Source organism: Panthera uncia (assembly GCF_023721935.1).
Source record: "Panthera uncia isolate 11264 chromosome A3 unlocalized genomic scaffold, Puncia_PCG_1.0 HiC_scaffold_11, whole genome shotgun sequence".
Classification (NCBI taxonomy): domain Eukaryota; kingdom Metazoa; phylum Chordata; class Mammalia; order Carnivora; family Felidae; genus Panthera; species Panthera uncia.
In genome coordinates, this window is record NW_026057578.1 from 63427485 (window position 1) to 63443145 (window position 15661).

General features: G+C 40.0%; 1 protein-coding gene across 2 annotated transcripts in view; it reads right to left on the reverse strand.

Moving 5' to 3' along the window:
- The window catches only part of SRBD1 (S1 RNA binding domain 1), a 198482-nt gene that overhangs the window by 1529 nt on the left and 181292 nt on the right, over positions 1-15661 (reverse strand). For both annotated transcript variants that reach the window (XM_049651442.1, XM_049651441.1), the window contains exon 20: positions 2321-2505. In XM_049651442.1, the coding sequence (XP_049507399.1) occupies positions 2321-2505 (185 nt within the window). The remainder of the gene's footprint in view (positions 1-2320; positions 2506-15661) is intronic.

Sequence of the window (15661 nt, forward strand, 5' to 3'; positions counted from 1 at the left end):
TTTGTTTTTCTTTTTTTAATTTACCTTTTGCCTGTAAAACAAAAAAGCCCTCTTTAAACCTCAAATCTCATTTTCCTCATAAAAAAGGAATATGCAAAAATGAATTGATTCTTTAGATTTTCCCCTGACACCGAAGCAGTGGATTCCAGAAGCAAGAAACCTGTTGTAATATTACACTGGGCAGCGACTGTGTCAAAGCAAAGTCAAACTGAGTCATTGATCAGGATCAGAGGTAGGATGGTCTTGAGGTCTCACAGGCGTTGTTTTTATGCTTGGAAATTCTTTTTTCTTACAGAGGTTCAGCTGCCACAGATTCCCCAAGGGTTCCTGATCAGCTGCTTAGTTTAATTTTGCATGGAAAATCAGAGTCAGGAACTACTTAACATGTTCCTGAAGACAGCCTGGGCCACTGAGAAATCAGAAAATCCTCCATGTACCAGGCAAACATTAACACTTTGATGGCCAAGCCTACATAGTCAGTCTCCTGTCACTGGGCTGCTTCTGACAAACCCAATTATAGGAACTAACTAGCAACCAGAGTGTTAATAGAAATAGAACTGATCACGCCACTGAGAAAATAGAAGACGGGATGGGTACAGGGAAAGAAGAAGACGAGAAAAAAGAAGACGGGATGGGTACAGGCATCAAGGCATCAAGGAAGGGAATATTTTTGAGAAGACGGAGAAAAGAAAAAATGTAACATTTATAAATACTGTAATGAGGAAATATCCAACATACTAACTGCCTCTTCTCAAGTATGACTGTTTGCCTTCCCTCTTGGGGATATTTTTAGTATTAAAATAAAAGTTTTCAGACATTTTGAGAATTGTGACTTACACTAGGGCAAAGGTCAATTCCAAAGTGCGTTTAAAAGAGACTTATTTGAAATTTCACTTGTCACACTGATACAACACTGCAGTAACTGGTAAGCTTGGTCCAGAGCCCAGGTTTTCTGCTCACTAAGGGCATGACAAGGTGAGGACCTCTACTTAGCAGCTGGTTGTTTAATTGAACCATATAATCTGAATGTCGATCTTTGCTCTTAGTCTACAATGTAACTAGGATAATGGAGCAATCGACACCAAGACAGAAAAATGAAGACGGACAAGAAAACCCAGTACAGGAGGCCTGCAGCTAGAGAGAGAATAGTTCCCAGTCTTCTATATGTGGTGGTCCTAGGCATACCAGCCTCGTATGCCACCAGGTTTGAGAACTGCTGCTCTCCCTGGTATCCTGCTAAACAACAGAGAATTCACATACAAGGACATCAGGACTCCAAATGAAGGTGGATCTGTCTACTGAAACATCCACTTTGGACGGACCACCCTGGAGTCTCCTACATTTTTGTCATACATCTTACTGTGTATTTTTTCTCTAACTTAAAAAAAAAAAAGTAATTTCTGACTTACAGAAAAGTTGAGGGAATAGTATAACTCACTGGGTGAGTTTTTCTTCTTTTTTAAGTTTATTTATTTTTTAGTAAGCTCTATACCCAATGTGGGGCTTGAACTCACAACCCTGAGATCAGGAGTCACTTGCTTTTCCGACTGAGCCAGCCAGGCACCCCTTATTGGGTGTGTTTTTAAACTCCTTTAAACCTTTTCAAAGAAGCATGTCTAACCCCCCTCAACAGAGCCTAACTCAGACTGAAAAGAGTCAGGCCCTAAACATGGTGTCATAAAACTGGTTATGATACAAGTACAGATTCATTTAAATCTGTGCTTCCTATTCAAACTTCTTTAGGAAGTAGGTCACTTGATCCCTTAATTCTTTTTCATCGGGTCATTGCTCTCAACAACTATGGCTGTTCCCTCACCATCTACCTATGCTGAAAACTGAGAGCACTTTTAATTAGAAGGAAAATCAACAGAGAGATAGTATCTTATTTGTTCAGTGTGTTCGCTGACACAGAATCCAGTAACCTGGAAGGCTGTAATTTAGGAAGAAGATTCACTTTTTAGTTTATGAACTGAATGCCTCACCTTGGACTTCTGGCTCCTACGAGATAACAGCTTACAAAAGGATTATGAAAAATGTGTGCCTCCATGCACACAGCAGCCAGTGTGTGATGCATTTAAGTCTAGTGTGATGGAAAATAAGCATGGGATAAGGAGTGGGAAGACAGGGCTTCTAGCTTTGGCTCTGGATACTAACTACCTGCAATGACTTTGAAGAAAGGTCACTGTGCTTTAGTTTCCACACGTACAGAATGGAGAATAATATCCGTTTTTGCTTATGGCAGAGGTTTGTTGTGAGGGCCACGGGAGATAACGTGAGCTATACAAGTAAAAGGTGCTGTTATTCACGTTTAATTATTTACCTGTTCGAAAGTCAAAGCTCTCAGGCTGGCTGAGACCATCTATGATGACCTGTAAGGTGTGAACTGTTGTTTGCAAACTTTCTGCAATTTTCTCTATGCCCTCCTTTTCAAGGAACAAATTTATTTTTTGCTCCATTTCAGGCTTTCCAATCTCATACAGCGTCCCTCTGATGAATGACAAAAACCTGCAGGGACAAAAAAAGCCCAACACTTATTAATAGTATTACTTATTTTCCAAATATTACTTATTTTTCAAAGAGGTCACCCTAAAATTCATTCATGTCAGATCCATGTACCATTAATTAACCAATCAATCAGTCTTGATTGAATATCTATTATGTGTCCCGTGCTATGATGAATGATCTATCTTGGAAAAAAAAAAAAGAGGAGGCGATAAATTTAGGTTCTTGTGCTGTTTCCCAATGAAGCACCTGCTCAAAATCAGGATCAGAAACACTTTACAGTGTAATGTTCATTAGAGTTTAGTGTCATATATATTTTCTAAGTAAGGATACCTCAGTTTACCTCATGTTTCCTAAATTTGAGTTAGGAACACTTATTTGAATTTAAATTCGCTAACAGGCAAACAAGAACTGATGCTATCAAAATCCAGCAAAATATCCAGTAAGAACTGCCAGCTTTTGACAAATGAATTATTCTTTTCATATGCCATATCACTGCTTTTTACTTTTGTGGCCCCAGGACGGCAGTGTTACCTGTGCAGGTATACTGTCAGCCTACGAATTCTCAAATCTCATCGCCAGTCAAGCTTCACACGGAATAGATTATATCAAGTATATTAAGTATTGAGTCCACAGAAAAAATATGGGAGGAGATATCAAAAAGAAAAAATAACTTTCTTACAAAATGGAAGGGGTATAGGCAAGTAAGATCTCAATTACATCATCTTAAGATGAATATTATCGTCATATGCTGTATAAATTGTAGTTGCAATATTTACAAAATAAAAATACCTGTCTTTCTCAATTTCCCTTTGCTATGTTTAGCATTCCCTTATTTGCTGCCTCTCAATTACTTAGCTTCCGAGTTCAGTAATAATTAAGAAAAAAGCAAAGGGTTAAGGAATTACCCCCTTCAGTTTCATCTGAGTATTGGGCCGTAGCTAACTTTCTTGACAGTTCTTGGCTGGGTATTTTTCAACATCATTAAGTTCCATTTCCTATGATTAATGGCACTTTAAAAATGTCAACACAGTAATCAGACAGATAGTGATACTAATGCCCTCAAATCCTTTCCTCTAAGGATGTTTCTGGAACACAAGAAGGGAAAAAAAAAAAACTGTTGGAGGCTTGTCTATAATCAGAATTGGGATGTATCCCATTTGGCAGGGTGCTGCATTATCACAAAAGGAATGCTTGTCATTTCCAGTCTCGTTCTGCATTGTTGTGTTCAACCAGAAAAGCCTCTTCAGTGATCATGTGGTACTGATCATCTGGCACCTGGTGGAGAAAGCTCTCTCATCTCTCACTGAGGGCATCTCTTTGGGCCCAAATGTGCCATCTTTCTATATTCCCATGGCTATATTTTTGTTGAAAAACAGATAGATTCCCCAAAATCCAACTAATTCTCTAGAGAGTAGATCTTGGTGAATGGTCTAATGAAAGACCAAGGAATTGGTGCTTGGTCGCTGTCCAAGCTGGTGGCCAGTGAGACCTACACTGTAAGTGTGTGTGTCCATGGCTTCTCCAGCCCACCAGAGAGGTAGCCAGTATCTGCTAGTGCTGTTGGATAGGCAGTAGCACATAAGGGCCCTGGTGACAGGGAACAGCTGCTGAAGCTGACTGATGGGACAGCTGACCTACGACAACTTCTGCCCACAGCCAACTTTTGTGCACAACTTTCTAAATGATGCATATGCCCTGCTGAGCAGGCTTCCCCGGTATTTATCCTCTTGGCTTGATTGGTCTGTAACTAGTTATTTAGTAGAACATCTTTCAAATCCTCAAGATTCTGGCTTATAATCACCATTAAGATGCCAAAGCAGATTCATGGGCTGTAAATCTATAACTTTGAATGGCATTTAATAATTAATAAAAGTAACTAAATGGCAGAAAATTTCCAAAGCACTGTACAAGTCTTGGCCTCAATAACAAAAACACTGGCTTAGGAGGCTGCTTGGAGTCTTAAGGTTGTGTGTGTGTGTGTGTGTGTGTGTGTGCGCATGTGTGTGTGTACATGCGCGTGCCCATGCGTGTGAGACTAAACTGCTTCCAAAGCCACTTCCATATAAAGAATTCTGTTTATAGTGGTTGCAGATGTAAAAAGAAAATTAGTCTGTTTAACCTGGGTGCATATTTCATATATCATTTTCATTCTCACACCAGAAGCCCGAGGGCACTGGTAACTGAAATCAATAAAAAAGTACCAAATTGTGCTCCTGGCTAATGTTTTGTATTGATCAATCCTATTTTTAAATGACTATGGAACAAAGTCAAATGCTACTTTATTTTGACAACTTTCTTAAAGTTACAACAGGGTTGATGAAAAAGGAAAAATAGCAAACAAAAGGGGGAGAGGGACTGTAAAATGAACTGGGAATATAGCATTCAGACTGATTGCTCCCCTCCTGGATTTCAAATACATTCAACTGTAAATGATAGGAAACAATGTTTTACAGTTGGTAATCATTCAATAAATATGTGTTCTTTAAATAGCCTAAGAAAAATTTATTCTACATATTCTGAATTTTCACCCTGGAGTTGAATGTGGTAAGTAACATGTAATACAAAGTTTCATTTTAGAACTGGATAGGCTAAGTAATACTCAATACAAAGTACTTTCTGCCTCAAAAATACCATATAAAAACACACTGCCTTTTATGAAGCTTGGAACACAGAAAGGAGGTGAACGTGTACTAACAAGTAAGTGCCAGGAATTACGCAAGTGCTCGATCGATGTGCTCATTTAATCCTGACAATAATCCTAAAGGTTAGGTGTCCTATCACACAGAAAAGGAAAACTAAGGTTCAGGGAAGTTAAATAATTTGCCCAAGGCCACACAGACATTTTCACTGACTGGAGTTTCATGCCATACACATCAGCGTGTTTCTGTTTATAACTGCAGTCATGTCAAAAAAAGGGCTATATATAAAACATAATACTTCTGGTAACATTTCACCAACATGATTTAATGGCAGATTAGTTTTACACATGAGACAGCTAATACTGATAAATCCCACACAGAAATTATTACATACATGCATTTATGTAGACAATTCTCTCAAACGTGAATGAGTTATTAAAGTCACAGTGTCATTTTCTCCACTGTCTTTGGAAGGCTTTTCAGTTTGCTAAGGACTGCCGTCAGAGCTGCTGTTTTTATTTAATATGAAATTTCATCCATCTTACTTAAGTAAAGTAAGAAAGTAGCATAAATGCAACAAATAAGCACATCATGTTCTTTTAGCGCACATCTGCACAAAGTTAAAACACAGACCTTGCAGCAGAGATGATGCTTGTTTTTCAAGCAGAATGCTTATATAACCTAAAATCGCTGATATTTGCAACAGAAACTTGTTACATACTCAAGGGTTTTCCTCTCACAGAGTTAATCTTTGCAAGATTTTCCCCCAAAGAATAAGAAATTCTTGAGACTCGTAAGACTTCAGATATATCAGTTCAGTTCGGGAGCCGGGGACTGGCGTTGTGGCATTAAAGCACCAAGGCACTCCACGGAGCACAGGAGAACCATGGTGATGCAAGTCGGTTGCTTTAAAAACAACTTGCTCTTAGCAACAGGCTCCTAGCCTGTGTGTGGGCCCAACACACAGGCTTTGCAATTTCGCAAAGAGCCAGGCTGCAAGGGCTGAGGGCCTGAAGTCGTCTGTCCACTCTCAACATTTCCAAGAGACTTTAGTACTGGTTTATTTTTATCCATTCGTTTGACTCAGTTGCAATTTTATCAGTAAACAAAACATAAAATGCAAGAGCACGGTCATTTTGTAAGTGAGTAGGTACAGACAAAGCAGGCCGTGATTTGTAATTCAGGGAGATGTTCAGTGATTTAAAAGGAGAGCTTGTACTCTAGGAGAAAGCCCGACATTCTATGATTGCAGAGTAAGTGGTGGGACACAAATGAAAGTTCAGAAATAATTTTTTATGCCAATACCACAGGTTCTATGTGTATTTTCAAATGTACTGCTCTTAATATTAAAGACCAACTATAAGTTCCACTGTGGCAGAAAAGAAAGACCCGGGACTCCTTTCACACTACCTACAGGAGCTGCCTCTACACAGGTGGGCACGCAGCAGTACACGCTTAGTTCAGCTTGGAGGGAGGGTGCTGGCTTTATCGCATCTGCTGTGTCAGCAGCCATGTCAAAGGGGCAGCAATGTGAGTTGCACCTTAATCATTAATCGTCTAACCTCTGTGTTAAACTGAGACACTGAACTGGGCCAAAATCCTTAAAACTCTTTGCTGGTGCAAAATCCACGAGTAATGGTAAATTCAAGTAGAGTGCGTTTAGGGAGAGCCCCACAGAATCTACTGTATTGGAGAAGCTGGTAGGTAACTGAAGATAACCCTTCAGTGGTTTTTCTTAGCATGTGATCAACCAGAGAAACTTACCGCAAGCAATTTTTTCACAAGAACTTACAGCCAACTGGCTTCTGAGGCCTGCAGATAAACTTTTAAAAAATGTAACCCTTTCAAGAAAGGATACAGGAATTGCTCTGAAAGCCCTTACGGACTTTTATCTAAGAGTAGAGTTTTAAATGGTATGGGGCTATCCAGGAGGCAGCCAGGGGCATCTTCGGCGGCACTGGCTTGGTATCAGTTGGCGTGTCTTTGGAGCACCTCTTGCATCTGAACAAACCCTGCACCTGAACACCCCCCTGCATCTATGAGTGGCAGAAATAAAAACAAAAAACAAGAGCAATTGAAAAGGAGCTGTCATAGACTAAGAAGCAGTTTGTCTTCCAAAAGACTTGGTTTAGAAGCATCACACTATTACCTGCTTCTAACTTCTGAAGAACTTCAAATGTTTCCTTCTTTTTCAAAGATCTGGTATACATGCATAGAAACTGGACATGGCATGCACACTGCATTAACTGTCTGTAGAGAACATATCCTTAGAAAGCTGTTTTATTTTATTTTAGCAATTTAGTAGAGGGAATTAGCTTTATAAAAAAAATGCCAGTGTGCTTACACAGTTGCATCAAACAAAACATCCACGATCAGTGAAATAATAAATAACCAATGCCACAAAGAATAAGTAGTATTGATTTTTATGTGGCTTTTCCTATTTCAGAACCACTTGCTAGGTTATGGTATACTGTGTGATGATAATATAATTAAAACTGTAATTTTAAAAATGTATATACATATACATCCAAATGGGTATGAGTAGATAAAAATGGGAAGGCATCATGCACTGAAATGATGTAATCACATCATTTCTAAAATCTGTTTTAGGAGCTGCCTTAGAAATAAACTTATAAGTGACAAAGGGAAATTAGTTTTCTTACATTTTTTAAAACAACAACACCTCCTCTCGAATAAAAAGAACCAGAGAAAACCCCAACAATCCTATATTACTCAGCTTGATCATCCTCTTTCCATGGAGTCTGGTTGCTTTAAACACACACACACACACACACACACACACACACACACACACACACAGCTCTTCAAAGGAATGTGACAAAATGCTAAAGCATTTTGAAGCATCTGAAAAATAATTTAGAGAAGCATATTCAGCTTTTTTCACTAAGTATTTATTTACTGTGGAAGAAGACTATGAAAGACGGTGACAGAGCCTCTGCCTCGAATGAGCTTACTAAGTCTAATTTTAAGCAAAGACAATATGTCAGAATAAATAATCTTCCACTTCCACCTGGTCTTCTAGAAGCAGGAAGTAGGATTTTACCTGCAGATAAACACACTTTGAAAGTGCTCGGTAAAGATGATTTCATTGAACTCTCTCAAAAATTTATTGTGGATATAGATTTGCAGACAAGAGAATCAAAACTCTGATAGATTAAGTGATGTGCCCCAAGTCACACATCGGAGACCGCAAGGATGTAGGTAAGGAAAAGGCTCTCATATATCACCTCTTCATTAACACTCCTTAACCCTTTAGTTTGGGGAATATTCAATGCAGACAGAAGATTTAGATCACGGCTAAACTTTGGCACCCAAGGACCACTGCCTGGGAACAATTTATTATTTTTTTTTTCAAACCAAATTCAAAAGGAAAAAGTTTGGCTCTTTTTGAGTTACTCAGTAAAAGTTGGACAAAATTAAGTTAGTGGTTTCAAAGGCTGTACACTCTCTACAGCTCAAAAACACTGTGTTTAGAATTCATATAATTTAATTTACTGGCTGTAAAGCCATAATGTGGATTAGTGCCTGTGAATATTTGAAAGAAGAGAGCAAATAAAAAAAGTAGTCCTCAAAAACATACAGGCTAGTGATGGCAGAGCTGAAATTAAATAGCTCCGGCACTACTAGGAGATAAAGCTCAGGTATTAGGGTAAGGCCTTTCCTCCTTGAGAAAACAGCCTTTTTACTATGAATTTGGTACTGCCAAAGAATCCTCCTTTCAAGGAATTTGAAAATGCTAAACATCTGTCATTTCCATAAAACCCCTAGCTGTCCTCTGAATGGGCAGAGCCATTTTTATTCCATTTAGAGAGTGTGCAATTGAGGTGAAAGTAATTTGCTTCTGGTCCCACAGAGAGTTAGAAGACAGGCTAAAGTTAAAATCCATAGTGAGACTGGGGACAGGAAAGGGAGGAGGGAGACAGTGGGAGACTAGATCGATACCCTACTGAATTTCAGGCTCCAGACTGAGTGATCTAAGCCTGAAGAAGAGGAGAGAAGGAGAGGGCCGATACTTTGGAGATGAGAGAGACTGAAGCAAACGCAATGTTGTGGCTGGCTGGCAAGTCCCTGCCACTCCTCCTCCACTGGGTGCTAACAGGCTGATCCAACAACGCAGCACAGAAACCACAGCATTTTCTTTAGTCCCAAGACCCAGAGTTAATGTTAATTAGCAATGTTAAATGACCCAAATTATCGCCAGATCACATGGTAGAACAATTTCTTCCTGGGAGACCAATGTTTATAAACCACATCCCCCTTTTCTTTTATAAAAGGCTCAGCTTGACAGCCCCTCCTCAATCACAACAAAAATAACAGCAATAAGGGGCAACTGGCTGGCTCAGCTGTAAGAGCATGTGCCTCTTGATCTTGGGGTCATGGGTTTGAGCCCCACGTTGGGTTGTAGGGATTACCTAAATAAATAAATACATAAACTTAGAGAAAACAGCAATAATAATTACAGCAACAACAATAGCTTCCTCTGCCCCAGGGGCTAAGAATTCTAGATATATTAACTCATGTAATCCCATGAGACAGGTACTATGCTTTTCCTCACTGAACAGACAAGGACACTGAGGTATGGGGAGATTAAATCACTTTCCCAGATCAAACAGGCATGGTGTGAACCCAGGTAGTCTGGTACTGTACCGCTTCCAGACAGAGCTAGGGGACAGTCAGGTACTGTCTCAGATTCCTCAAGTTCCCAGTTCCCTCCACCAGAGTTGCCTGAAACAGGGTGTGTCAGGACAGCGAGCAGGGCATGAGACATGACAGTCCCTTCCTAAGAGCCCACAGCCTGGTCATCTGGTTGTCAAATGGGCAGATGCTCTTTGACCGGCTCTTTTGTGAAGGCCCTTTCAAAAATGTGATAAATGTTACTTCCTGGGAATTACGATCTGATGTTTGGGGGTTTTAACTACCAAAAAGAAGAAAAAAGAAAAGAAAACCTAAAATCACTTTTATAACCTGCCCACTTACCTTAATAGTTTAGGCTTGGCCACCCTCTTATGAGGCTGTGTATCTCTCTGAAGAGGCAGTCACAGCTCCACAGGAACTAACGTAGGGTAACCGGCTGGGTAACACACATGCTAACACATCACTTGTCACAAGTCAGCAACGATTCTGTCTTAATTTTCTCGTCCCAAAGCTGCCAACTCTTGTGAGGCAAGCCCAGAAAAATGCACCTTTCAAATGTGCAAATAATTTCTTACATCTGTTTACCTAATCTTCACTTTTTTTTTTTTTCACAGCATTTATTTGTTGTTGGGTTTCTTTTCAGGCAACTTTCCCCACAAAGAGACATGTTTTTATCATTGCAGAAGTGAGCTGGCATGCGAACGCAGAAGCAAGCTGCGGTGAAGTTTAGATGTGAGGAGGTGTGTGAGTGTGTGAGCTCAGGAAAGTTACAAATCACCTCAAGTCCTGCGCCTTCTGGGTTGCTCACAGTCAAAGCTAAGTATGTCACATCTGTAAACCTCACTGCTCTAATGCTGCTGTTTGTTGTTCTGTTTCGTTTTAAAATAACAATCTAAACTCCCTGCACTACAGCTGCTCGTTAGCCAAAAACTTAGCTCTTGCTGGGCAGAGAGCTAAGTTTGGGAAGAATGTGATGAAGCCTCTGAAAATCATTCCAAAAGAGCAGTTCTGAGATGCTAAATCCTTGAATAGGAATGGGAAAGAAACCGAGTCTAAGATGTGCTCACTCGTTAAAGGTCTTCAGTATGGGCCACTTGTCACTGTCTGGGTTGACTTACTGTAGCTCCGTGCCAGGGACAAGGAAGGACCTCTACGGGGCCTCCCCAAACCCTAGTCCCCAACTGCTTTTGGGCCAGAAACACTCGTTGGGATCCATTTATCCATTTATCTCATCACAGAATCCTGTGTATCTGTTGGCTTAATTCTACTTTTGTTTTTACCCCCTAGCTTTATTAAGACATAATTGACATAAAACACTATACAAATTTAAGGTATACAACCAGTTGACTTGACACTTACATAACTGCAAAATGATTACCATCGTGGCAACTCCATCAGGTCACATAATCACCATTTCTTTCTTTTTTTTTTTCTTACTTAGGTATTTACTTCTTTTTTAGAGAGAGAGAGTGTGTGCAAGCAGGGGACGGGCAGAGGGAGAGAGAGACAATCTTAAGCAGGCTCCATGATTAACACAGAGCCCAATGTAGGGCTCGATTCCACAACCCTGGGATCATGACCTCAGCCGAAATCAAGAGCTGGACAACTCAACCAACTGAGCCACCCAGGAGACCCTTACCATTTCTTTTTTTGTGGTGAGAACATTTGAGATCTACTCACTTACCAACTTTCAAGTACATAATACAGTACTGTTAGGTATAATCACCGTGCTGTATATTAGATCTTCAGGACTTACTCATAACTGAAAGTCTGTACCCTTTTACCAACTGTTGGTCTTAAAAACCTGATACAGGTTTTTAGTAAATTAAGAATACACATCACTGGGCTTTTGTATAGAAGATATCCTCGCCCTCCCCAAGTAAATATTTTGTCAAGTTACATGATCACTCTTGTCCCTGACCTGGATTTTAAATGGATAGTCGTCTACTCTCTGAAAACATACTTTCAGCATTGATTGTAAGGGCCAGAAATAGGTGCTTCGGCAGTAATAAAGGAAATGATAGTGCTAGTACGGCACAGTACAGCCACTGACACAAATCATTCCTTGATACACATTTGCCTAGTCCATCAGAATGGTGCTGCGTGTGTGTTCCTGCTATGCAGGCTACTAACCACCTCCAGAAACTAGTCTTTTAAAATGTCTCCCTAATGGCCAAAATGGAAATGACAATTAAATACCAGCCAATACTTTATCGACATGAGCGCCACGTGACAGTCTTGACATTAAATTTCCTGGAATTTTTTTCAAGCTAAATTCAGAACATCACAACTTTCAAGGTTAACTATCTGCAGTGAATCAAATTCTCAATGCAGGACATTCTCTGGGACAGTGCCAGGTCTCACGGTGACATGTACAAATCAGCATAATGCGCAGCACAAAGCTCTACCTCCTAATACCTTATTCAAGAAAAAGGAGAAATCAGATACTTGTCTTTGGCTCTCCTGACCAACCAAAATGGTAAGGCAAAAAAGAAGAGGCATGGGATTGTGGCAACCCCTAAATAGGTTGTTTCTGGACTTCATTCTACTCATAGTACGGCAGAAATTTTCCTCATGACCCATTATCACCAACACAACGAAATCACTCACACATGAGGACAGTGTGACAATTTCTGGTTGATGACAGAAAATGGTAAGTAATCTTTCAGTCTCTCTTCTTTTCTAGTCTGTAAAATCTAGGAAGGTTCTGGACACAATGCTCTGTGAAGGCATGGGATTCAACTTGGGGAGGTCTGAAAACACCTTCAATCCATAAGGGACTCTGAAATGTCACTCAACTTGTGGGATAGGCAATTGCAGAAAGGATGCTCTAGATGTTCTATCAATAATTTGGCTTATGCAACTGCATTGACCTCAGCCACTTTAGATGAGAGAAAAAATATCTGGAGTGAAGTAAAGCTAGACATTTCATTCATTTCATTTTTAGCCAAAATAGGATAAAACTTACAAATAACCGTAACGCAGGGCAATAATTAGTAAGTGGCCTTTGTGAAGTACAGAAGTTGTATACAGGAGAAAGAGCTCGTTTCCAGAGAGGAGTATCCTTCTAAGATTTCATACAGGAGGTGACATTTGGGCTAGGTCTTTAAGAATTTCAACCAGTAGAATGTGGAAAAGAGATGTTTAAAGCGTTGGGGACAAGAAAATATAGCTCAGTCAGGTTTGGGGAATAGCTAATAGTTCAATACAAATAATAAACATTCATTGAGTATCTCCCTCATTATCAGGCACTTTAGAAACATCATCTTGTTGACTTCAGAGCAATCTTATGAGGTTGGTGTATTATTATTCCCACTTTTTAAGGTACACAGAGTCTCAGGTAGGTGAAGCAATCTGCCTAAACTAACAGAACTCAGCTTACAGAACCAAGATATGAACCAGATCTATGACACTTCAAACCCTAAGCTTTTAACTAGCTCCAAAGCCTGATCTCTTAACTGGGTTACAATTAAAAAGCTGGTTTGGAACCTGATTTAAGTGGAACCATATATTTAAATATAATCATACATACATCCATAACGATCATTCGGATTAAGGATATCATATCCTTAAAGATGGTATGTGTTTAGCACAGAAAAGTACCAAGATGTGTATATGTGTTTCCTAAGGAAAGGAAAAAGAAATGAGTAGCTGGAATACGCTGGATTTGACTGTTATTCTCTATCATCACATGGCTGAAATTAGACTCTGCCTTTCCTCTGGAGAAAACATTACCTCCTCCATTAAAGGAAACTTGGCCTATTTATTTTATTAAGGGATCTGTAGGAAATGAATTCTTCACATAGAGTCTGCAGGATTTTATGCTGCTCTGCTGCAGATATGTTTCCTGAATATTGCATTAAAAGAATTCCCTTCCGTTATGTTTTTCAGAATGAGGGCCTGTGCATTTCAAAAGAAGCAACTTGATAGTGACCGCATTTGGTATCTTCTCATGTTAGGAGAGGAACAGGGTGTAGAGCAGGAATAGCATATTCATCCCAGAAATGTACCCACCTCTACTAGAAGATATTTTTAAGTAACAGAGAGAGAGTAAGGAATAATGCAAGGCTTTTGGGAAATGTCAATGAAAAAAACACAGAGAATCCCTATTACAGATTTAAGTGGAACAGGGGATTAAGAAACCTACTATTGCTACAGATCGATCTTCCTTCAGTAATCCTTTGAAGCCATTCTGTTCTAAATCTCTTTTACTTGTTTCAGGGCCTTTTTCACATTTACTCCATTAAATCCTACTTCACTGAAAGATTCAAAAATACCTTTGAATCCCCTTCCTTAGATGTCTTCATATCTTTACTCATCCTAATCCATACTTCCCTAAGCTACTGCTCCATCTGGTGATTCTGTTCCTCTCCCCACCCTCACTCCTCACAGGCTGCTAAGGACTCTTGACCTCTCCACCTTGTATAGTTGTCTCACCTCTAAAGGTAGGGGTTAGGGATGGGGAGTGAGCTAAATGAATAAGGCATGTTAGCTTTATAAAATTTTATGACTGGCTCTGGTATCTTTCATGTCTCTACTACTTACTCTTCTTGTTTTGGCCACAGATGTGTTATTGCTGCAGTCTCTTCATTCTACGCTCCCTAAAAGCTAAAAGCAGCAACCACCTTTTATCTTACCTCTTCCTGGACTTCCATCACATGGCTCCTTCTTTTCACTGCCAAACTTCTCAGAAGAATTACCTGCTTCTAATTCTTACCGCTTGCTTTTCCCCAGTCTCTTACACATTGGCTTCTTTCCCTGACACTCTACTAAAGTTAATTTCCCATCTAATGACCCCCTGACTGTGACATCCTTAAACCACTTACCCATTCTGCCATATGTGACACCATCAACTTACTGACCTTCTTTCATGATGTTTGTTTTCATATTCTATCTTCTCTGACTTCTCTCCCTCCTCTGGCCCTCTAAATGTAGATATTCTTCAAGTGTTTGACCTTAGCCACCTTCTCCTCTTGTTCTACATGCTTCCTTGGATGAGTGCCTCTGCTCACATGACTCCTTATCTCTTGCCTCTCCACTGATAATTCCAATCCTATGTGTCATCATGTCTAGTCCAGGCCCTTTTCCTAAACTCTAGCTCTACCTTTCCTTTTGCTTGCAAGAGAGGTTCTCATGAATATTTTAGCAACTCAAACTCAACGTATCTAAAGCTGAAATTTGTATCCTCCTTTCTCCCTCTCTTTATATCTCTTACCTCCCATCCGCCCTCACCAGCCCCGCACAAAAACAACAAATACAAAGGCTTGGTCCTCCTCTCTTGTTGCATAATGAATGTTAATGGCACTACTTCTTTCCACTAACCGAGGCTCGTATTCACAGAATTATTCATTCGTTAAACATATACCTTCTGAGTGCCTGCTGTATTCCAGGGTACTGTTCTGCAATCTTGGAATACATTCAAAGATTCCTGCTCTCAGGGAGACTGATCGTATATAACCAGCATAATATATAAGCTGTAAAGTATGATAAAGGTGATAAGTGCTGTAGGAAAAAGAGAAAGAACAGAGTAACGGGGCTCAGAATTACCAGGCTTATGGGTAAGGGCTTCCAGATTTAAGTAGGGTAGTCAGGGTCAGTCTTGTTGACAAGGTGGCATGTGAGCAAAGTCTTGGTGAGGTAAAGGAGGTAAAGTAGTTAGCTGTGCAGATATCTGGAGGAAAAGTGTTCCAGGAAGAGGGTCGACCAGACAGTGTAAAGGTCCTAATGTGGGAGCAGGCTTGGCATGTTCAAGGAATAGCAAGGAGGCCAGCATGGCTAGAGTAGAACGGGCAAGGGAGGGAAAAATAGGAAACTGGTCAAAAAGGCATTGGAAGGCATAGGGACTTGGCCTTAATTCTAAG